We start from the raw sequence: 23,598 nt of genomic DNA, 5'->3' as shown, positions 1-23,598 counted from the left end.
CAATCTAACAGAAATCATCCAGTGACCCTCACTATCAGATGGGGAATTGAACCTAGATCTTGGCAGAAATGTCTTACACCTTAACCACTACATAATTCTGGGAGGTTTTTCCAATCACCTGCTATCTAGTTTTGTAACTGGAGATGCCAGGAGATTGGAGAATATGCTTTTCATGAAGGATTCACACTACGGAATGTTTCCTATGGATTTCCCAAATATTTTTATTTTATTTTTTCAGTATGCAAGAGACTTACTCTTAAACCTGAAGGTCCGGGTGGACCAGCAGAGCCAGGCTCACCAGAGGGACCCTTTTTGCCTTCCTCACCATGTGGACCAGCAGGACCAGCTGGGCCAGCAGAACCCTGTGGGTGGTAAAGCGAGCAGAAGAGTTACAAGCTTGATAAGAGGTTTTACTGGGTGAAAAGCTACTCTGAAAATTAAAGGCCTTCCATATTTTTATAATACTCACAGGCTCGCCCTTGCTACCAGTCTCTCCCTTGGATCCAGGAGGACCTGGTTCACCCTAGAACCAAACAGAACCAAATGTCAAAGAAGAATACTTTATAGTTTCTCTCTAAGCTACACATTCTTCAAGAAGAACTGTCACAGCAAAAGCTAAGTTTCAAAATCATGTATTAAGAAGCTCACCCATACATTGATTCTAGTTGATTCTAGTTTGGATTACTGCTTAATATTCAAGGGAGTGTGACAAAGTAGGCATCTTTAAACAAACTGTTCCCTGTTTTCACCTACTCATTTTAGCAAAATTATGTTTCCTTATGGTTTATGGGAATTTTAGAACTGGCTTAGATAATGTACTTATTCAGAGATGGGAAGAAAGAGATGAGTTGGGGAAAAATAAGAAACCTTGTATATATAGCACAATAGATAATTTAGCTAAGATGTGCCAAATTTAAATGTGACTTCAGCCAGGACTGAACAGCATGGTTGCATGATTCCTTTAAACTTCCCGGAATTTAATGATACCCATATAAGCTTATAGTATGGATTCAAAATTAACATTTAATGTGTAGAAAACTTGGTGGAAAATAGGATCCTTATACATTTAGCACTGGATTAAGCCACAATAACCTCATATAGTAGACTGTTTCCAATATATACCACAATTGTGCATAATCAAATGGTAAGCTATGAGCATGACTATGCTGGCTAATCAGACATGAAGAAACAGCCACAAGGGCCTCCTTCACAAAACAGTTGGAAAGAATGGTGCCTGAACTTAATGAATTCTAAATTCAACAAATCTCCAAAAGAAATCAAACTTTTATTATGGTCATAGACCAGCATAAGGAGGGTGGGGTACAGTCAGTTAAAAAGCATAAAAGTTATTTTTAAAAAGTATGCATAGCTAAAAGATATAAAACAGAAAGTACATATAAAAAACAAGAGTCTAAAAGAATCTAAAAGGATCTAAAAGGAGGGGTAGGAGCATTAGTAGGGTGATTGATTTGATTTGATCTGATTCAACAAATCTCCTTTTTGTTTACTTTTCTTTTTGAAGGGATGAATTCCCTTTAACACTGAATCCAGATCCAGATGAACAGTTATCAGTCACAGCAGTTTTACCATTAGCTAAATACTAATAATATTGCAAACCTGTCAATTGTGCACCAGTTAAATAGCTTTTAGCCAGAAGATGGGTGCAGGCTTAGACAGTTGACGTAAGTCTAATAGCCAGCTAAAACATTCATTACTAAAACTGGACACTGCAGGCTTTGAAAAAGCAGCAAAAACAAAAGGAAAGTGCACCTGAGACACCAGAACTTACAGAAAGTCCTCTTGCACCAGCTGAGCCAGCAGGACCAGATGCGCCAACTATGCCACGAGGACCAGGCAGGCCAGGAGCACCAGCCACACCAGGAAGACCCTGTCCAGAGAGAAAGAAATCCACATTGCAATGCTATTGTCATCTCTGCAATCCCAAGAGTAATCTTCCCCACAAGAAATGCCTTCATCACAATACATGCATACGTACAGCAGCACCTTTAGCACCAGGAATGCCATTAGCACCAGGGTTACCCTAAAAAGAAAAAAAAAAGCAAAATATATGCAATTAATTTTTACAAAAATATATGGCCATAGGCTCACGTTCTTGGGTGCAACTTATTCAACTGAAGCTACCCCCAGAATTCATATTGGCTGGGAATTTTGGAGTCGTATTCCTAAACATCTTAAGTGTATCAAGCTGGAGAAAGTTGCTCTATTAACAGTGTTTCTCAACCTCAGCAACTTTAAGACGTGTGGACCTCAACTCCCAGAATTCCCCAGCCAGCTCTATAATATCAGTGGCAGAGACTCAGTGAAACTTACAGCAGGGCCAACAGGTCCAGCAGCACCAGGGACTCCAATCTCACCACGAGGACCAGCAGGTCCACTTGGGCCAAAGTTACCAGCAGAACCGACTTCACCCTGTTGGAAAGAGATTGGGCACCGATCAATTTTCCAAGGACAGGATGGCAACATTAGGTATGTGTAGTTCATTTTACTACAAGTTATCTGCACTGCTCTACTGTTGACTTTAAAGTCCAATTCAAGGTGCTCAGTTTGATGTACAAAGCCTTATGTGGCTTAAATCCAAGCTATCTATTCCTGTACAGTCTGTGCCATGCTCAGTGTTTTCAATGGGGCACCTTTTGCAGGTTTCACCATGAATTTGTCCAACATCAGCAGAATTTCTGCTTTTTTCCTAGTGGGGCCCTTCTGTTGAAGAAACTATTGCGAGAGTTGAGGCAGTCTTGTTACAGTTTAAGAGAGGGCTTAAAACATATTTATTTCCCCAGATCCTTTAATGTTACTGTTTAAGCATGTGCTTAATACCTTTCTTGCCTCTTTTTACTGAATCTTTGTAAGCCACCCAAAACCATTAAGAGAGTAGGTAGCATTTAATTGCTTTAAATCTATCAGTCAGTAAAGTGTATCAGTGGCAGTATCACACTGTACTTATCTCAATGAGATGAAAAATTAACTAGTAATTTTAACATGTAGTTTAGAAAACAGAATGGCATGTGTATGACATCCCAGTCTCAACCATTTTAAAAACATATTTATTTCCTTACATCTGTCTTTGGGTCATAAGACCTACTACATTCCAAAAAGGGCCTTATTAAAGTACTACAGAAATAGAAATAAAGGCACAGGTAAATAACTATACAATAACAATGTAATAACACCTGGCAGAAAAGCAAACAGAATTTTATGCAGCTGTTATTTTATGAAATGGGGAGAAGAGATGGAATTATGAAAATGAACTATCTCATTTCACCCCACCTTACCTGCAATTTCAATTTTCAAAGATAATGTCAGCCCTTCCAGATAAACCAGAGAGGAAGCATGACTAGATGAACTAATTCTACTTTATTGTAAAGCTGAATTAACAGAATCTTTCAAGTCTGAAAGTACAAATCTCCCGCCCTCCCTATTTATTGCTTGAGTGTTCAGATTGGTCTTTCCTAAGTTCCTTCTTCAGACCGTCACCCTCTCTCAGACTCCCTTTCCTTTTCTCTGATCGTTCCCTGGGCAGCATCTCTTCCCTCTGTTCCCCAAGGTCACCCTCGCATTCCATCACAGATAAGTTACTAGAATAGTGGAGAAGGAGCTCTAAGAAAGCAGTTACAAGAGCTGGGGAGTGAATTAGCCTTTAGATGTTTGAAATGGCTACCATGTTGTTATGATGACTGACAAAGTTGCTTTATATACAGAAGCAACCCAGTAGACTATCTAGACTAGTGCTGTTTAAAACATCTACTCTCCAAAGAAGCTTTTTACCCCAGAGATCCTTTAAAAATGGAGATACGCTCATCAAAACTCTTTTCTTCCCAAGTATGGGACTAACAGTTGAGAGAGACTTCCTTTCCATATGTTAGTAGCTGGAAATCCTCTCTCTTCATCAAAACTGTATAGTTGTTAGATTGCTTTGTTTGAAAGTTGTTTGTTTTTGATGTGCCACTAGGTATCTGAGCATCTATGCCAGAGGAGGAGGCTTTTCTAGTTATTGCCTGGCTCTGAAGCATGTTCATACCTTGGCTCCAAGAGCACCTGGGAATCCAGGAGGACCAGCAGCACCAATAGGACCCTGCAAGATAAAAGGAACAAAGAAATGGTTAGAGATCTACAGCTGGAAGAATTTATCTAGAGTAAATAGGAATTAAGCCTGGCACATTTAATGGAATGGCTATGATACACTTTATGCATCTTTGGGGATACTGAAATAAGAAAATTCACTAGCAATGAACACAAGAAGAACAAATGTGAGTGGGGGAAGTTGTAAGAGAAGAAATGTGCTCTGAAACCAGCCCATAGTATTGATGGGCAATTGTTCTGAAGCAGGTGCAGCAGTGATGTTGGTGGCATTACCAGTCAGGAAAAGCTGAAATTGTCAGCCCCTTTGAGGGTTTTTGAAGAGTTTGTGGCTTAAAAGACTAGTGCTTTGAGATTACTGGTCATGGAATATCAGGAAACTACATTCTCCCTCAAGTTTCACTCCAGTATGTAGCTGTTGTGAACTCCCCACAGAATCTGCTTTTAGCTGAGGTTTATCTCTGGTGTCTATACAGCAACTGAGATGGACAGGTGAAAGAGTAGAGATACTAAACTAAAATCCATATTGGGAATGTCATGCAAAACTAGTTCTGTGCAAGGACTTTGCTTATAACCTAATTTAAGGTAAAGGTAAAGGTTTCCCTTGACGTAAAGTCCAGTCGTGTCCGACTCTAGGGGGCTCCTCATGTCTGTTTCTAAGCCTTAGAGCCAGCGTTGTCATAGACACTTCTGGGTCATGTGGCCAGCATGACGACTCGGAACGCCGTTACCTTCCCGCCGAAGCGGTACCTATTGATCTACTCACATTTGCATGTTTTCGAACTGCTAGGTGAGCAGGAGCTGGGACTAGCAACGGGAGCTCACCCGCCGTGCGGTTTCGAAACGCCGACCTTCCGATTGGCAGCTCAGCGGTTTAACCCGCAGTGCCACCGCGTCCCTCATATAACCTAATTTACCTGTTTAACCTGCAGCGCCACCGCGTCCCTCATATAACCTAATTTACCTGTTTAACCCGCAGCGCCACCGCGTCCCTCATATAACCTAATTTACCTGTTTAACCCGCAGTGCCACCACGTCCCTCATATAACCTAATTTACCTGTTTAACCCGCAGCGCCACCACGTCCCTCATATAACCTAATTTACCTGTTTAAAAATTAAGACACTCCTTGTAATTATAAAGATAAGGTTGGAATTCCATTTTTTCTTGGCCAATCCAAGAAAATCCATGTCCCTTGAAGTGTATTAGTCATTGGTTCAAAATACCATTTTATCACTTTTTAAATATGACTTCCATTGTTTTATGTTTCTGGTCACAAATGTCATCTTTGTGACATTTGTAGAAAGGCAATAAATATTACAGATAAATGAATACTCCTTGAGACATATTTGGAAACAACTGAAAATTGTTTTTGAAAACTCCCTGCTATGCACTAAATGAAGGGCAGAAAAAGAGGTGCAGCAGATGAGAGATACACCCAAATGGCAGTTCCCTGATTGCATGATTCAAAGCAAGAACATGTTGGATAGAAGATAAGTGGACTCACAGCGGGACCAACAGGGCCAGCACTTCCATCACTGCCACGAGCACCCTAAAGAAAATAAATGTCAATTTTAAATTCCTGGTATAAAATAAAATAATCACAAACAAAAATAAAGACCATGTTGTACTGGAAGAAAACTTACAACTGGGCCAGGACCACCAACTCTTCCTCTTTCACCAGGGAGACCACGAGCACCCTGAAAGCAAAATACACGCAAATTATTTAATAAACCATAGTGCATGAAGTTTCTTTATTTTCTTGGGCACCATAATTGGGGGCAATATTGAGCAAAGTGAATCACATAGAAATAATAGATATAAATAGGGTTTACATGAATACATTTTATAACAAACAGGATTTATATGTACAACTGGAGCATTATATGAAAACAGCTACTGTTCTAATAGTATCTGATTGAGATTAATAAATGACACTTTACAATATTTGATTAATTTAATACTATGCAAGTTACAAAAAAGAAAATACTCACAGATTGTCCTGGAGTACCATTTTCACCAGGGGCACCAGATTCACCCTGTGAAGAGCAAATACATCTTTTGAAGATTTGTGTTAGATTACTGTAGATATATTTTAAAAGTGCTAGTAAATTTAGACCTATACTTCTAAAATTTAATGCAAAGTAATAATAATAATAATAATAATAATACTATCAAACAAAGTTTCTTACTAAGCTAGTTAACTATAATTTTTTTTAACACTATAAAAGTGACACAATAAATATTGGCTGCTGTCCAGAGAAAGTAGTCACTCTACAGTCTCCAGGCAATGGGAGTACTAAGTTCCAATTCAATCATATTCATATAAATGGGATATTTGATTTGAATTTTTTACTAGTTGAAAGCTATTGCCACAGCTGTATTGAATAGGTTAGCTCTTTAAGCAGTTTAGTTAATATATAGTGATATTATCCAATCTTTCTATCTGATGGATATTGAATTGATAACGCCTATTTTACATGCATGAGGGCTTGCTAGAACTTTCCTACAACTAGGATTGTCCTGTTCATTTCAGCAGAGAAACAAAATGTATAGCACACAGATGGATCTACACATAGCCACCACTACATATTCCCAAGAATAGTGCAATATAATCCAGATATATCTCTAATTTCTGGATCAGAGCATGATTTTGATCTGCTGCATTTTTAGCCTCCAGTCAAAACAATATTAGCTTTGACTTGAAAAAAAAATCAGAAGACTGAGTTGATTTACAAAGGATCACTATGATATAATTTGGGGAGAAACCAGAATATACTCTAAAAGTAATGTCTAGACAAGCATAATATGTTGTATAATTAAGTCTGATACCCCAGGCCAATAGTTAACCCTGGGATCAATACATTCCAAGTTATATTTCTAGGGGCCATTTCATGACATTTCCCACTCCCACTCTGTTTCCTGAACAAACTGGAGAAAAGAACTGAACAAATTAATTATGATTACTTGTCATAAAGGAGATATGAAATATTTTATTCTCTACTCTCTCCTTGAAAGATTTTTGCCTTTTAATCTCAAGATCAAGTGGTAACCAGTTTATAAAAACTTCTAAAGAAGAGCCTTGTTTTTGCTTTTTAGTTTCTTAGTAACTAATTCCAATTCTGCACTCGTCTAGTCAGGGAATTCAGTTGGTTTTATTCTCAAGAAAGTAAATATATGATTACAACACAATGTGTATATTTGCTGGTCTCTCTCACTTTATTTATATATATGCTTTCTGGGATTCATATCTGGAAGTGTAGAGTTTTCGATGGCTTGTATTTTTTGAGATAGTGTTTGTGCTAGAATTTCTACCTGCAAGTTTCTTTTTCCTTCTGTGTGCATTTATCTTGACCTTACAGGTCTCCAGTACATGTTCTCCCTAGAAGAGCCTCATATATTACTTGCAGCAGTTACTTTACCTTGCTACCAGCAACACCAGGTTCTCCTTTCCGACCATCCAAACCATTGTGTCCCTGTGATGGATGGAGAAACATTTATTTTTATACAATATAAATAAAAAACCTGGAACAATACTTTTTAAATGATAGGCATTCAGTATAATACAGGATAATGAGGGAAGCTTCAGAAGTTCTTTAGATGCAAACTTTGACAGCTCTCTTCAACTTTATGATTTCATAGTCCCTGCTTCCCTCCTACTCTTTCTTCCTTTCTTCCCTCCCTTCCTCCTTCCATCCTGGATGTTCATCATGCATGAAATTATATAGAAAGCATGAGTACAGGTTCCTGGCCAACAGGCATAATCATCTGATGCAAGGTAAAGGATAGAGAAGCAGGGACTGGTAACAGAAACCCAACGCTAAATTATTTATAGAAATGTCTGTTGTCGAAGGAGGAAATGGTTGTTCCCCAAATCATTTACATATACAACTTTGGAAGTGAATTACAAGGGACTTCAGCAGTGGTGGGAAACTTGGGGTCTATGGATTGTAGATGGCCCTGCATGTTAAAAGTGTGTCCTACAGAACTGTTGGAGCAATCATTTCCTGCCCTCTTCCCTCCCCAAGATAACTGATCAGGATGGATTACTGATGTCTCACTGACCTCTTGCAGTCATTATTAGGAAACCAGTGCTTTAGCTCTCACCAGCTAGCTGATCAGTACACTGGTGAGAAACATTCTCCTGCTACAGTAGCTAAGAGTGGTAGACTAGGTAACTAATGTCTATGGACAGTTCTGGTGCATGTGAATGCTATGGCTTCTGACAGGTGCAGGGAATAGGATAAATGCTGATTCTCATATCAATAACAATGGCTGCACTTTATACTTATAGTTAATATCATTTCATGATTTTCCAATTCTGGTACCCTGATGGCAGTTCATGATGATGGCATCTTCTGCAAGTGTGCTCTAAAATTTTGGGAGTTCCTTGTGGCAATTTGGCCACAGGCTGTGCACCTCTGGTCTCAGAGGAACAGCTGTACAAAATACCCAAGTAGCACAGACATACTATCTTCTAAAACATCACCATTTCAATGTGCTCCCATCTCTATAAAATGCTCACCCTTATTCCTTTGAATCCAGGAAGACCAGGAGTTCCAGGAAAACCACGAGTACCCTTAAAAAAAACACAAGAGAGTAGGTTTAATTTTTAAAGAAAAGGCTACTTATTTTACCCAACCAGTAAAGCAGATATATTTGATGAAGGGACCAGTTAGGAAATTGATCTATCTGAATATGCAGCATCCTTTGTATCCCGGGACAAGTTTACAAACTGAGTATATTCACAAATGAGGTTGAAAAATGACTTGTGCTTTTATTTGACAGTGCAAATATAAGACTGTTGGTCAGAATGCTAATCCACTCTCTCTACTCTCTACTTTCAGTTTCTATAAATTGCACGAGAGAAGGTCAAATGCTGTTGCTATGCTCACTTCTGAGACATTGCATTTAGGCATGGACAGTGAGCAGAACAAGTAACCAGGCTTATGAGCTTTTAGATTTTGAATACCTATACATGTAATTTGGAAAGGGGTTTCTTATTTTTCAGGCATGTGAGGTCTCCAGTTATGTTGACTGGTACACAGGCACTAGTGCTACATCCAATGTGTGCACCTTGATCAGCATCACTGCAATAAGAACTGTAACTCTGGCCATGCAGAGGAGGCGGCAGATGTACAGTGAGGGATCACGTTTCACCTCCTACCAACATAACGAACTGTTTATCTGTTTTACTGAGGCAGTCACTGGCCCATTCAGACATGAATATCATGTGTACAAAACTGCCCAGATCCAAGTTGAACTATTTATCCATTTCACCCAATACTCTCTGAAGAAGGTGGAATTTTACCTTTTTACCTGGTGACTGAAACTTTGATGTGGAAATGACAAGAAAGGAACCAAGACCTATTAGAGACAAAGCATGTGCTCCCCCACTGAGCTGTTGCCTCTCTTTTTCATAAGAGGCTTTAGCTGCTGATTATGATTACAGACTTGAAATATTGAGACATGCCTATGGTCATTAGCCATTCTGAATGGGAATTCTGGAGGTTGGAGTTGAGCATAACTTGAGGGCATCAGGTAAGGGAAGGCTGTTTTAGAATTTCTTATATCATTATATGCAATGATGAATTTGGTTATACCAAAATAATCAGTAAAAAGTCAAGAATAAATAATTTCACTCCCAAATACAATACTCACCTGACCTCCAGAAACACCTCTCTCTCCAGGTCTTCCAGATTTCCCAGGATGACCCTAGGAAAACATTAAAGGAGAGAACAATTGACTTTTTAATGTGCAAATTAATTAAACCTGTACATTTATGAACATAAGCATAAGGACATAAGCAGTGCCCTGCTGGATTGGACCCCTGGCCCATCTAGTCCAGCAGTCTGTTCCCACAATAGTCAACCAACTGCACAAGGAAGCCCACTAGTCTCTCAGCAGATGGCCTTCAGTGCCATTGATCCCCATGACTTCCATGAATTGTTCCAACTAATTTTTGTTATTTTTTGTTTCTGGGTCTCAAGAGGCATAGATATTACATCTTCAAAGCTATTTCCTAAATACAAATGCAAAATCTCCATTAAACTTGGTAATATTTTTTTCTGTTGTGAGATTATTCTGCATATTTCCTCATATTACAGTAATCAAGCACGTTAGAAAATTCAGCTAGTAAAAAGAATGGCTTGTGTAAAAGAATACTTACATCTTCACCAGATTTTCCAGGAGGACCCATTGGACCACGAGCACCATGGGCACCCTAGTGATAAAAATTAAGTCATTTTGAAACAAGATAATGGGAGTTAAGAGGCGTCACACCCTTTATATTGCATTTGAATAATGACTTAACTAAACCAAAATAATAATTCTGAATCCTTTCTCCTTAAGATGGTTTCTAGGTTTCATGAAAGCATGTTTCATTACACAGTCCAATTTTCAATACTTTTCTTCATTTAAAAATCAATGCAAGACAGTTGTTCTAACTTCCTTTCTAGCAAGATCTCATTTCTCACAGGAGATCTTATATAATTTAGATTGGAAGAAAATTAAGTTCATAAACTCCGGGTCACTTGCAAAACAATGTGCAGTGGGGTTATGCAGACCGTCAAGATGTGCATCTGGTGAATGAAGCCATGCACTGAAACCGTTATTTAACAATTAGAATTGTTCTTATAGTAGAAGATTGCTTTACTTACTGTTTGACCAGGCTCACCAGGTTCACCTGGAGGTCCTTGAAAGCCAGGAGCACCCTAGAATGGAAAGAAGACACATCATTCCATTTTTGTGAGAAAAAGCGAAGTACACACTCTTCTAATAATAAAAGTGCCTGGAGAATAGTTTGAACAGACTCAACCAGTAAACACATGGCTCAGTGACACAGTGATGAGTTTGGAAGAGAACAGAGTTAATAGAGGAGAATGCTACTAATCTGTTTGGACAGAAGCAACGTTCCAAATTATTACTATAATTTAACTGAAGTGTCAAACATCTCATCATAGTGAGGAAGACTGCAACTAGGAAACTTGTGTGTCTGCTCAGTTTGTTATCCAGGTGCTGTGTTTCCTCTTCTTAGAATTTAACTTTAAATCAGAATTGGCCTGGGTAGTCCTTCAAACACATGATAGTATCAACTAGAGGATCATTCTCTTTAAAGAAAGACATAATCAAAGGGAACATGGAAGTGTACCAGGTGTGTGTGTGTGTGTGTGTATGAAATGTGCCCCCCAATATTGTGATTGACTAGTTCACACATTGCATTAAGGCATGATTTGTTTTTAACCACAATTTGTGATTCACATATGCTGCTAAGCATATACACTAGTTGGCAGAACATTTAGAAAAATTCAAAGTCATGTCACCATAGATCATCAATTGAGGATTATATTATGGAACTCACAATGACTCTCCTCAGTTTGTCAATATAGAACACTATGGTTATACTCCAGGTAAGAGAGCCATTCATACCGGTAACTCATGCTTTTGACAGCTATATCTCATGAAACTCGTTTCCTATAAATGGGAGTGATCAAAATATACTTACAGAGGGTCCGTTGGCTCCAGGAGGGCCTCTAGGTCCCATTAAACCCTGGAAAAAGGTATTTTAAAAGGTCAAATTCATATCAAAGTAAAAAAAAAACTAGATAATTGCTCATGAAATATACAATAATAATTTCTCTAAAATTGAACCATAATGAGATAGTATTATTGCTATTAAAAACAACAACAAAGGTGATGTCTGGAGATTATGGGATCTGAAATCCAACATAACTGAAGACTTCAGATTAGGACAATATTGCAAATTACATTAACTGCTTAGAATCATTGAGCCAATTAAAAAAAAAGAAAGCAAAAATAGAACGTTGGCTAATTCTTTCCCTACAATAGACTGTTAATACAGTATTGATGAAAATATGTCTAATCCTTACATTGGTCTATCTAATTTGGATTTAAGCACTATGCTATTTCTTGTTGGAGAATTTACATTTGCATTTTAGCTTGGCTTCGGATTTGTCTAAAAGAAAATAGATCCTTTTTTCTATTTCGGTATTTTTGCATGCTCCTCTATTGTTGTTGCTGCTGCTGCTGCTGCTGCCACCCTTACTGCTTTTGAAGACAGAATATTTGGGGGGGGGGCATAGTTTTTGATTTTGTAATGATTGAAATTGTGGACTTTGAGCTGGATTAGATAAGCATGGATCCCAGTGGATCTCACTATACTGGGGGTGCAAATCAACAGCAATAATGTTATGTTATCTGATAGTTCTTGTCAAGCATGGTAAGTGCTTGTCAAATGTGGGGAAAACCAGACAGAAAACTGAAATGCAACAGCAATTCCAGGAGGTGCCCTGTAGTCTCACACACATAATTCAGTAGGGCTGAGGAGAAAAGTATTCTTGCTTTTTATTCAGGACATTTCTTCTTTACCCAGAAGATTTTAGCAGCTGGCCAAATGTCTGGCTGAAATACCATCATTTTTTTTTAACTAGCCCAAAGTCTTTTTTTAATTTGTTTTACAAAAATGAAATAAAACTCCCCTCCCTGCTTTTTTTCTGGCTGATCTGCACCCTCTACAGCTTTTAGCTGTATGAGCAAGAAGACAGAATGATATCCTAATTATGCTGCAAATAGGAAGCCTTACTGCCTCAAGCACCTCATGATTTTCAGCACTGGGGGTGGACAACATTGAGAGGACAAAGGATCCACCATAATATGAGGGGCTCTTCAATCAACAGAACAGATACTGCTGGCAGATCAAAACTCCTTCCTTCCTACAACATCCCATGCACTTTTCAAATCTCTTCCAAAGGGGGAGAATTGGAAAATAAGTTTCTACTGCATGAATAAAGACCTGTTCTGCTTTATGGGTACAGCCCACTGCACATCCCTAGTCCTGCCCTTTTGCTTCAGGAGAGTACCACCTTCATTTATCATATGTATGAAGAAGGCTTCCTGCATATAGTTTCCCTGGCCCCAGCAACCCTGGTTACATCTCCCAACAACCACAAACTGGCTTGGATCCTAACATAAATTAATAGAATAATGGTCTCAAACCAGCTTCCTTTCTTTCTCCTTCCCCCTTGCCCCTGGATCTTCCCCAAAAGCCTCTGTGACATTGGGGTGGGTTCTCCTAAATGATGTGGAATGGGATGCCAGGAAAGAGGAAAGCTGTTCAGAGTAAGACTTGGACTCTAAGATGAGATAACATAAGGAAATACACAGAAGGATGTTGTCCACATTGTCCTTGCCATGACAATTTCCACTGTTTCCAATTCCCTAGAGATTTTTTTTTTTGTGGGCCACGGGAAACTGAAAGGGGGAGAGCATGGGTATTTTTTCCTTTTTGTGAAATTTCCTTAGTTCATTTATGTTAAAGTTTGCATGTCTGTAAAAGGGAAACCTAAGTAAATTGACATTAATATTCCCCCCCCTTTTTCCCAGATGGCCATCCATCCTGTTCTGCTTCTTGTTCTATAGATGGAGCTGATATTACAGTATGCATTACTTGTGACAATATACTGCAACAGGTAATAAAAACTTTTAAACAGTTAATTCACCATTGTACTATCACTGCCTTCAGTGAGATCTGAGGTCATAGGCCACATCCATTGATACATTTTACTATAAGATAGACCAGACAATGGAATACGCAGCTCAGTCCTGTCCATTAAATGGAACTAGGGTTAGAAGAACATTTTAATGCAATATGCAACAGACTTCTCTCTAATAACCTCATCCAAAATATTTGGACAAAGCGGGAGGGGTGAGGTTCATAGACTAATGCAGCTTTCCTTACCTGTTGTCTTCTAAATGTGTTGAGACTGTTGGTCCCAGAATTTGCAATTGGGGATTCTGAGTGTCCCAATACATATGTTGTCCTGGTTGGGGAACTGTTCATCTAAGAACTGTGTCTGTGTTTGCAATTCCACATTTTCCTCAATATAGCTATCACTACAAACCATATGACATGACTGACATTATGCAGCAAGTGACATCTCCCCTGAGTGTATGCCATGTCATGTGTTCTGGTGAGACAATTTTGCTGGCTAATTTGAGGAGGCCACCTCCAACAGGACATTTCTCTAAACACATGCACATGGAAAGAAACAGAAGATATCTGTAAATAGACTTATCTCCAAGTGTGAGGGAGGTTGGAGATGACTGGTAACTATGAGATAAGTGCTCAAAAGCTTACTGCAAGCACCTGTAACCCCATGGAGAGGCAGCAAAGGCATAGTACTATAATATCTCATCACAGGCCAGTCACTATTGATATCTGCCTGGTCAAATAGTTATAGATGCCAGTAAGTCTAAGACATGACTCTAAGCCAAGAGGCCAACCTATTCTGAGATGCATATTTTGAAGCAATGCTAGCTTTGTGGTTTGGGGGTCCTTTGGGTATAGTTCCCTCCCTTAATCTGGAAGAAGCAAGATCTGTACACTGAGAATTCTCTTAGGCTGCATCTGATTCTAAGTGGATATTCTGTGCAAACTGGAAACAAACTACTGATACCCAGTTCTGCTGAATTCTGAAGCTGTTCCTGCCTTGTAATGCTTTGGGGATCTTTTGCCTACTTAAGCAAGTATTGCTTTTCTGACGTTATGAAGGAGTGCTGTTTTATTACAACTTCATGTGTTTTGTAACATGTAAGAAGAGAAATGCAGTTTTAGAAACAGGTATCAAACCCAGTTCAATATCTGGAGCACTTCTGAAGGTGGGAATGGAAGAGAGAAGCCCATTCTCTTAATGAAGGCATGCAAAGAGCATCTATCCATGTCGGGTTTATTGAATTACAGGGAGCAGAAGCATTATATGCATGGTTTCTCAATTATTTCTAGATAGCATTCAAACTAGCCTACATTTCTGTAAATTCAGCTGTTGAATATCATGGTTATACACATTTTTGCTCTGTAATATTATTATCCTTTGCAGAGGACAGTTTTGACTGGTATTCCACACAGCCTTAAGTTTGGGTGCTAATGGTGTTTGAAAGGTCAGAATGGGCTTCATAGGTCTGTAATGTAATTTATATTGGGTGGCTAGGCATACATCACATAGCTGAAGTGCAGTCCTGGGAAGCCTTATTGCAAGTTTCATCTTGCCTCACTGGAAGTGCCCACTGATGCAATTTGGAGATGTATGAAATGAAACATTTACTTACCATAGGTCCGTGGCCAAAATCAGCTGCTTTGGACATGTCATATTGAGCAGCAAAGTTCTGTAAGTAACCAAGAACAGAAATCAGTATGACTAAGAAGGGCTTCTTTAGGAACACTGAGCACTGAACTTGCGTATCTGTACAGGACCTTGTGTCCTTCATACTTATTTTTCTAAAATGATAACTTCATCATATTAAATGATATTAGGTTTCTAATTAGTGTCAGTATTATAATAAATATTCGATATTACTTTCAGGGATTTTGAAACCTCAACTCATCAAATGGCTCTTAAATGGATAAAGTGAACAGACACTGAAGAAAGAAAATGGAAAACCGCATATCAAATAGTTGCTCTTTAAATGTTTCTAAGTTATATGAATGACATATGTTAGTTCATCTGAGATACACTTGAAAAGATGCATTTCAAGGTATACATCCTGCTTTTAAAGTGCTATGTCTTTTGTGGTTTCTTTGGTGTTATATAAATATTATTTATCCTTAGATACTAAATGCATCATCAGTCAAATAAAAAGTTGGACTCCTTACTTGACCAAGACCAGGAGGACCAGGTGGCCCTGGAGGACCTTGTGGACCATCTTCACCATCTCTGCCTGGTGGACCTGCTGGACCCTAGGGAAGGAAAATATAACAATCAGTAACAAAACAAAACAAAACTGAAGTAACTAGAAGAGACCCCTATATTGCTCAGCACAAAATGTCTATTAGCTTCACAATTATTGTAAGTTAGAATCATCCAAACTTCATGTTACATTATTTCAAGAAAACTGGAAGATTAATGATGCAGTCCCAGACACGACTATTTCTCAGTAAGCCTCACGGACCTCAAGGGTACTGCCTCCCAAGTAAATGAGTGTAACTGTTGGACTGAAACCCTAGAGGCTGGAATATATGGAGAATTTTATGAAAGTATTTAATATGACTTTAAAAATATATATAGAGATGGGAGTCTCAAACTCCAAGATGACTTATGGCAGGGCATAAGAAAAAAAAATCTTCCCATTATCTTGGGAAAGTTTTGATATCAACCTTCTTCAGTTACATTTGCTCTACACTTCCCACACTTCCCAGGCAACATGACAAAAGGCAAACTGTCTAGGGATTTGAGATGTGTAATCTGAGCGCATTTGGAGGCTGCTACTTTACAAACAAGAATAATTCTGAAGATGCTACCTGAGCATACTGTGGTAAATATTCCAGTAGCCTTTAATCATCATAGTGTAAGTATATAATCCAGTTCTATATATTCTTCTGGCCTAGGACAATGCAATGCAATTCATGTGCATTAACTCCTAAGTGTCACTGACAGGGAAGAGTAATTTTGCTCCTTAGATATTTGAGCAAATTGGCTTGCTCCCACAAAATCACAGACATTTATCTATAAGAGCAGGATAGGGATTGATCTGCCTGTATAAATTGTTTTCCACTGATATACCTCATAGCAAATCAAAGTAGAAATGTGTATTCTGTTAGCTGATTAATATTGCTCAGACTTGTTAGTTCAACTAAAACCTGTTAAAACGTTGAATCAAATATTGAATTCACTTTCATAATTTTAAGCTGTGGCTGTTTGCCACAATAAATGGAGACTATACCTTAACAGTGAAAATCTGGGTAACTAATAATTACAGAATTATTTACTGATAAATGTGTACTTTTGATATGTTGCCTAAAAGTATCATATCATAGAACTTAACAGGATATATCTATGAATGATGCCCAACTTTTATTCCAAGAGGAGAGGCTGGATGTAGACTTTTTATTTTTAAAGCTAATTCTGGTTCATTAGATTGCCATGACCTAGGACAGGTAGAACTTAACCTATATCATTGTATTGTCTGATAAACTGAAAATGACTTCCAACTTAATGATAGTATGGTGTTTTCAGATCCTTAGTAATTTAAGCTGCAGTTTTATGGTATCTGCACTGCAAGCATGGGGTGGGGCTGCTGTGGAAGACCTCCCACCAATGCATCAGACTGTTAGTTCAAATAGTGAGATACATTCCAGCACAGACAGAAGCATGGTGGCTGGAAGACTTGAGAAATATGTCTACTTTTACAGTGAACGTTTAAATAAGGAAACTTGTCAGAGAAAATTATTCCTGACAAGCTGTTAGGTGAAGATACTTCTTTAGCACAGCGTCATCACTAAATCTGTTCTGATGTGACCCATTTAGCCAAGTGCCATCCCAGCTTACAAGGAGGCTTGGTAACACTAGCTCTTACAGTTGGGGGAAGGGAGTTATTGTCAAGCTCCTTCTAAGCCAGTATTTCTCGACCCTGGCAAGTGGCCAAGGTTGAGGAACACTATTCTAGGTGATTGCAGGTTTGGTAGATTGTATAGCATTTTGTGAATACAAATATTATTGGCTTACACACGCTAAATGCCAAACACCAGTGCCTATCAGTGTTGGCTGATTAAAATTATTGTGGAAAAGCAAACCTTAAGTGAGTCTAGACCAGTGTTTCTCAACCTTAGCAATTTTAAGATATGTAGACTTCAACTCCCAGAACTCCCCAGCCAGCATGGCTGGCTAGAGAATTCTGGGAGTTGAAGTCCACATATCTTAAAATTGCCAAGTTTGAGAAACACTGGTCTAGACTTATAGCAAGAATTCTGTGCTGACTAGCAATGGTGGGAGCTGCAGTCCTAATATAACTGAAAGGTACTAGATTTGAGGCGTTTGGTCTAAAAAACCCCACTGGGACATATTACCTTTTTATGTAATATGTCACAGCCATATTTAGCATTGCATGGAGCAAACAATACACATATATGATATTGGATATATGGCAATATCATAGTAGAGTGGAAAGCCATGCATGATACACAGACACACACGCACAGAGAGAGAGAGAGAGAGAGAGAGTTGTAGGTTAAAATATGTGTGACTCAATGTCTGACAAAGAACTACTTCCTTAATTCTTCTTTTTACAGTGTGACATTGTACACTGTACATCTAATCACAACTCCTATTATGCTAGCTGGAGGTAATGGGAGTCAATAAAATCAGAAGAGCATCAGGTTTGGGGGTCTGGCGTAAGAAGTGTATCACAGAGAGGAACAGAGTCCCATCTCATGTGCAGCAAATACATTAAGTTATGAATATGTGTTCTTCAGTTGGCCAATCTTCAGAGAGACCTCTGTAGGCAAGATCTCTATCTGCAAGGTTTTGAGCCACTGTTCTCTGCAAACACTAGTAATCTTTAACTATGTCAAAAAGGCTATAAAAACAGGCCTGTGCTAGCAATTAGTGGGAGGGCAATCTCGACTAATTGTCAGCTAACCTTCGAGGTGTGAACTACAATCTAGCTCTGGGAAGCAAAATCTATAGTAATGGCACTGTAGCTAGATTAAAACTACAGAATCATAGGAAAAAAGGCAACTACCTTAAACTGAATCAGTTGCTAATCACAGTCAACAATATTAGTATAGTCTGCTGTCAAAAGTTTTATATATGGCTTTTTTTCTGCCATAATGGGGATGCCAGTGATTAACTTGGGATCTGCTCCATCCATTGTATATCATATATTTTTGAACTAAGGGACTTTACAAGTATGGGCTAAAGAGGGGTGAGGCTTCATCACTGCAACATGTGATTTCTGTAGAGATAGTTTTAGCACTTTTTGTGTTGAAATGTATCTAATTCCTTTTTATTTTTCTTCATTTAGGCCCCATGAACCTCTATTAATTAAACTATAACAAGCAGGAGCCTTCCCCATAAGTAAATATAATTTGCAAGTGTAGTTTTGGTAAAAACTCTGTGAATAATCCTGGATATTTAAGTAGGATTTGGGAATAATGAAGTTGTGTCACTGAATTTTCAAACTGTAAAATTAAGACATCTACTGTCCAAATTCCCTCAGACCTCTTTATGCTTTCCTAAATGATACCCACTTTCCCAAATAAATGTATTCCATTTTACACAGAACAATTTCATTTAAATGACTTATATAAGAAAACATGCAGTCATACAAATACATCTGAGTAACAATTCTGAATAAAGAGTTAACTGGAAGGGACTAGTTGTACATAAAGGACATGTATCTTGGCCAAGACAGATGTTTCAGGTAAACCAAAATCATTATTTTAGTCCCACTAAAAATCCTCAGTCAAGGAGAGTAAAACCTCATTTACGTAGCATTGATCCAATTCTGTGATTTCAGATTGCCAAGATATTTAAACTGCACAAGGGCGCACACACACATACACATGTACACACACTTAGAGGATTAAGACTCAGTTTTGGATAACTGTGAATAAGATGCAGCATTAATACTGAAACCTGGGGGTTTCTTGCTTTCCACAATGCAGATGATTATGCTTTTTCCTGTTTTAATCAAAATGATTCAGATGATATCCAGCCAAATGAAAACAATCCTTTACCCTTTCTCCTCGTGGCCCTTTATCTCCTCTTGGACCCTGAAAAAGAAACACAAATAAAGAGACTTAATTGGAAATTAATCTTCAAATAATCATTTACAGAATGATTATGGTATTAATAAAAACTATCTGTTACTAAACATGTGATAGATTCAAAACTGTTCTCTGTGGGTATTGCCAAAAGGTAATTATCAATCCATCAAGAGAAGACTTATTCCAGGAATCAGATTAAACACACTAGTAGATTACTTCTAACTTTTTAAAAAAGTGAGTGGGGATGTATGTAAGAGTAAAAATCTACTTTTTATTAAGTGGTGTCAATTATCAAACACTTGGTATTCATTTACTATACATTTAGTCTCCAAAGCAGTTGAGTATATTCCTTAGAAATATTTTTAAATCATCAAATTAAATTGGTATTTGATATAATTAACAATACCAGTAGAAGAAAAATGCTTCTAAGCTATATGCTTATAATGCCAGCCATGGTCCACTTATACCTGAATCCTAATACATCAGAAATCCCACTCTTCATGCTGAAACATATTTTCAATGAAGAGTATAATTATTCACATTTGTTTGAGAGAAAGCCTCACCAAGACTAAATATGAATCTCAGTAGTATCCTTTAAATTATGCTTTTGAAATTAATGATATTTACTTCCAAATTCTCCTTATTTGCACCAGTTGCCCTTTAACAAATCATTACAAAATCATTACTAATCCATAATTCTTATATATGAAGCTCTTGAGATTGCTTACCCTCTGTCCTTCCGTTGCCTAGAAAGGAATAAAAACAAAATTAAAGAAAGTATTAAATTAGCAATGTCCCATTCTAGATGCTAGAATTAAGCAAGTTATTATAAGACAAACAAGCTTAAACAATTTCAAATTTTGGAAAGGGATAAAAATTGAGTTAGTATCTGTTACTTCACGAAAATTAGATATTATTAAAAAGTATACCTGAATTCATTCATGCTTCACAATCCTAGACCAAAACCTAGCAAGGAAAATTCAAAACTGCTTTGCATGCAATGTGACTCTTCTCTTAATCTTGCTTTCCCCTATGAAGGTACCTTTTTTTTTTTTAACAAGGACAGCCCATTAGGAAACTAGGGGTGGGTACATTTAGGGCAATGCCCATGAAACTTAATAATCAGCTTACCCATGCAGGTTTTGAGAACAGTAGTTAGTAAACGGCCATGCCAAAAAAAAAAAGACTATTATTTCTGTTAAATGCTCTATTGTATTTTTAAAATGATTATACTGACCTCATTTACATCTGGAAAAAAATAACAAGAAGAAACAGGTAATTAATGTTAATTTTTTTTATTTTTTTTATCCTGCCTTTATTTATTTATTTTTTATAACTCAAGGCGGCGAACATACCTAATACTCCTTCCTCCTCCTATTTTCCCCACAACAACAACCCTGTCAGGTGAGTTGGGCTGAGAGAGAGTGACTGGCCCAAGGTCATCCAGCCAGCTTTCATTTAAGTACCGCATTTTATACTGTTACATGCCTGATTGTAGGAGATATAATCAAGTGTAATTTGTTTTTCTTTCAGAAAAACCTGATTTAACATTGATTCTTGCAGTACATTGCTGGCAGAGGATTGGGCTGGGCGGTGGGGGGGAAGGTTTCTAACAACAAGACTTTGATTCAATTGATATGTTGAATAAAATGTATTATAACATCAAAAGCTATGTTTGAAATTCCATAGGTAGAGCATCAGGTGTGTCCTGAATTTTCTTAGATTATAAGATTATAAAACCTGGACACATAAAAACTCTATCCCTCAAGAAAATCCTCCACAGGGCTTGAGGTACAATGAGAAGATGCACCCAAAGTTATGGTAAACCTTCTAAACATCTGCACCCATATTTTTTGGACATTCAGAACTTGATTATGTAACCTTTTTTCTTCTGGGTGCTAGAACCACCTTGTTGATACAGAAATCCCAAAACAGGTAATATTGCATTTGGAATAAATCAGATTGAAGACATTTCTCTTTATTTCCCTGTATATAACGCTGAACTGATTTTGTTAAACCAAGAAAAAGTCCTTCTCTGCTCACAGTATTCTTTCACATCCTTTCAGATATGAGAACAAGTTGAACATGATTGCTGAATAGTAACTTTTTGGAATTAATATCTTGGCAGAGTCATTCACAAATTATTTTCTTCTTAAATACTCTTTTTAAAATTGGGAGAAGATTTCACCCCACATTTTCCAGGCATATGAAGGCCAGGATTCCGAAAGCCAACCGGTTTTGACTTTTGTCCAAATTACATTTCCTCATGTAGATTGTCATGTGGCATGAAGGAGACGCCTGCTGTTTCCAAAAATAAAGTCCATCTGAGTATGTACAAAACTTCTAAATAGATGCCAACAGTAATACTGTTGAAACTTCATTATCACCTAATGTGTTTGAAAATTCTACATTCTGGTTTTGTTTCTTTGTTTGGGCTTTCTTTTTATAATTAAATAGCTAAATCTACCAGCTTGCACAAAAACTGCTCCCTGTTGAAGCACACGAAACTACTTTTCCTATACTGTTCTTCTAACAATTCCTTTTCCCACACATTTTTCTCTGACCACTGGGTGATGTAGCTAAAACCTGGATTACTGCAGAAAATAAGATAAATTTCTCTGACAGAGATCCCCTGGGATTTTGCAATGCTATATACAGATAGGTACCAAACTTATATCAACACATGTATTAATGTACCATGAGCCCATCATGCTAGGTTACTCATAGTAATTCTGCTTAGTCAATCAAAGAAAATAATTCTGGGTAGCGAACTTCAAAAAATGCTTAGGTAGGGCAACCTTATTCACATTGAGTCAGAAATAAGTTGAATTGCACTCAGTGGGCCTTTCTTGGTAGGTCATACACAGAAGTAAGCCCCATCAGGTTCAGTAGTATGTAATTCCAGGAAAGTGCTAGTAAAACTGCATTCTAAGTGTAGTTAGGATGGCAGCCTTAATCTGTACTTCAAACAACTTCTTGAAAGACAAACCTATTATTCTCTTCCCTCCTCAAATGTATAATTGTTATTATTCTAAAATTTAATAGTAATGCTGGCACATTACTATTGTGCTATGTTGATAACTAATTTGAATCAGATCATTACTTCCTAGCAGAGATAACTAATTTAGCAAATTCTTATTATCTTAAGCATATATGTAATTACCCTGGTGAAAGGATAAGTTAAAATTATGGCTCATGTCAGATGACTGAATAAAGCTATGTGTTGTTTTTGAATATGTGATGCTTGGAGGTGAAACTTGAAGGGAAGGAGAACTTAATGGTAGAAAGAAATACTAATTGGTTGGAAAAAGTCACTTTTTCTCCTTGCCACTAGAGGACATCCCCTATAGACATCCCTAATACAGTTGAAACAAACCGATAATGTTGCCATTTTAAAAACAAAAAACTACCGCTAAATTCCGTCTTGAATAATTGTTCAACATTTTGAAGCCTGCTGAATCTCTTACTGCCAATTGATTTCACCAAATCTAATTGTCTGCTGCAAAACATGGCAGTCTGCTCCTACAAGTTCATCAAAGAAGAGGCAGGCTAAAGCTGAGCTTCACTCCTGGGTCTGAATTCATGTCAATTTCTTGGCAATAGCAGGGAACTGGTCTGCCATTCCTTCTCCAGGATTTTTTCAACTTCCCGGTGTAGCCTATAGCCCAGGAATTCTCAAGACAGTTTCTCACCCAAGTAGTATCTATGGCTGACCTTGCTTAGTGTCTGAAACCAACTAAGGTCAGCTATGTACAGCCAGCTAGGAATTGCATTATACAAAATGGAAAGTGTTTTTACAAAAACTGGGGAACGGATGTGCTATGTGAGTAACAGGAACATCACATTTGTGTGCAGGTTTTAAAACATATCTAAACTGACTGCTCTGACAAGGTTTTGAATTATGCAGAATGTATAGCTGTAGCTCTGATGTTTGTCTACAGT

General features: G+C 37.8%; 1 protein-coding gene across 1 annotated transcript in view; it reads right to left on the bottom strand.

Moving 5' to 3' along the window:
* The window catches only part of COL1A2 (collagen type I alpha 2 chain), a 49,574-nt gene extending 29,176 nt beyond the window's left edge, over positions 1-20,398 (bottom strand). The window contains exons 1-19 of the mRNA XM_063303647.1: positions 20,385-20,398; positions 19,627-19,662; positions 15,766-15,849; positions 15,222-15,278; positions 11,602-11,646; positions 10,757-10,810; positions 10,267-10,320; positions 9,759-9,812; positions 8,623-8,676; positions 7,520-7,573; positions 6,092-6,136; positions 5,744-5,797; positions 5,605-5,649; positions 4,040-4,093; positions 2,332-2,430; positions 1,997-2,041; positions 1,790-1,888; positions 470-523; positions 255-362 (exon numbers count right to left, since the gene is read on the bottom strand). Of these exons, the coding sequence (XP_063159717.1) occupies positions 255-362; positions 470-523; positions 1,790-1,888; positions 1,997-2,041; positions 2,332-2,430; positions 4,040-4,093; positions 5,605-5,649; positions 5,744-5,797; positions 6,092-6,136; positions 7,520-7,573; positions 8,623-8,676; positions 9,759-9,812; positions 10,267-10,320; positions 10,757-10,810; positions 11,602-11,646; positions 15,222-15,257 (954 nt within the window). The 5' untranslated portion in view covers positions 15,258-15,278; positions 15,766-15,849; positions 19,627-19,662; positions 20,385-20,398. The remainder of the gene's footprint in view (positions 1-254; positions 363-469; positions 524-1,789; positions 1,889-1,996; positions 2,042-2,331; positions 2,431-4,039; positions 4,094-5,604; positions 5,650-5,743; positions 5,798-6,091; positions 6,137-7,519; positions 7,574-8,622; positions 8,677-9,758; positions 9,813-10,266; positions 10,321-10,756; positions 10,811-11,601; positions 11,647-15,221; positions 15,279-15,765; positions 15,850-19,626; positions 19,663-20,384) is intronic.
* Positions 20,399-23,598: the final 3,200 nt, after the last annotated feature.

Source organism: Candoia aspera, chromosome 4 (genome assembly GCF_035149785.1).
Source record: "Candoia aspera isolate rCanAsp1 chromosome 4, rCanAsp1.hap2, whole genome shotgun sequence".
Taxonomy (NCBI): domain Eukaryota; kingdom Metazoa; phylum Chordata; class Lepidosauria; order Squamata; family Boidae; genus Candoia; species Candoia aspera.
Note: the sequence above shows the minus strand (reverse complement) of the source record. Positions and strands in the feature narration are given on the sequence as shown.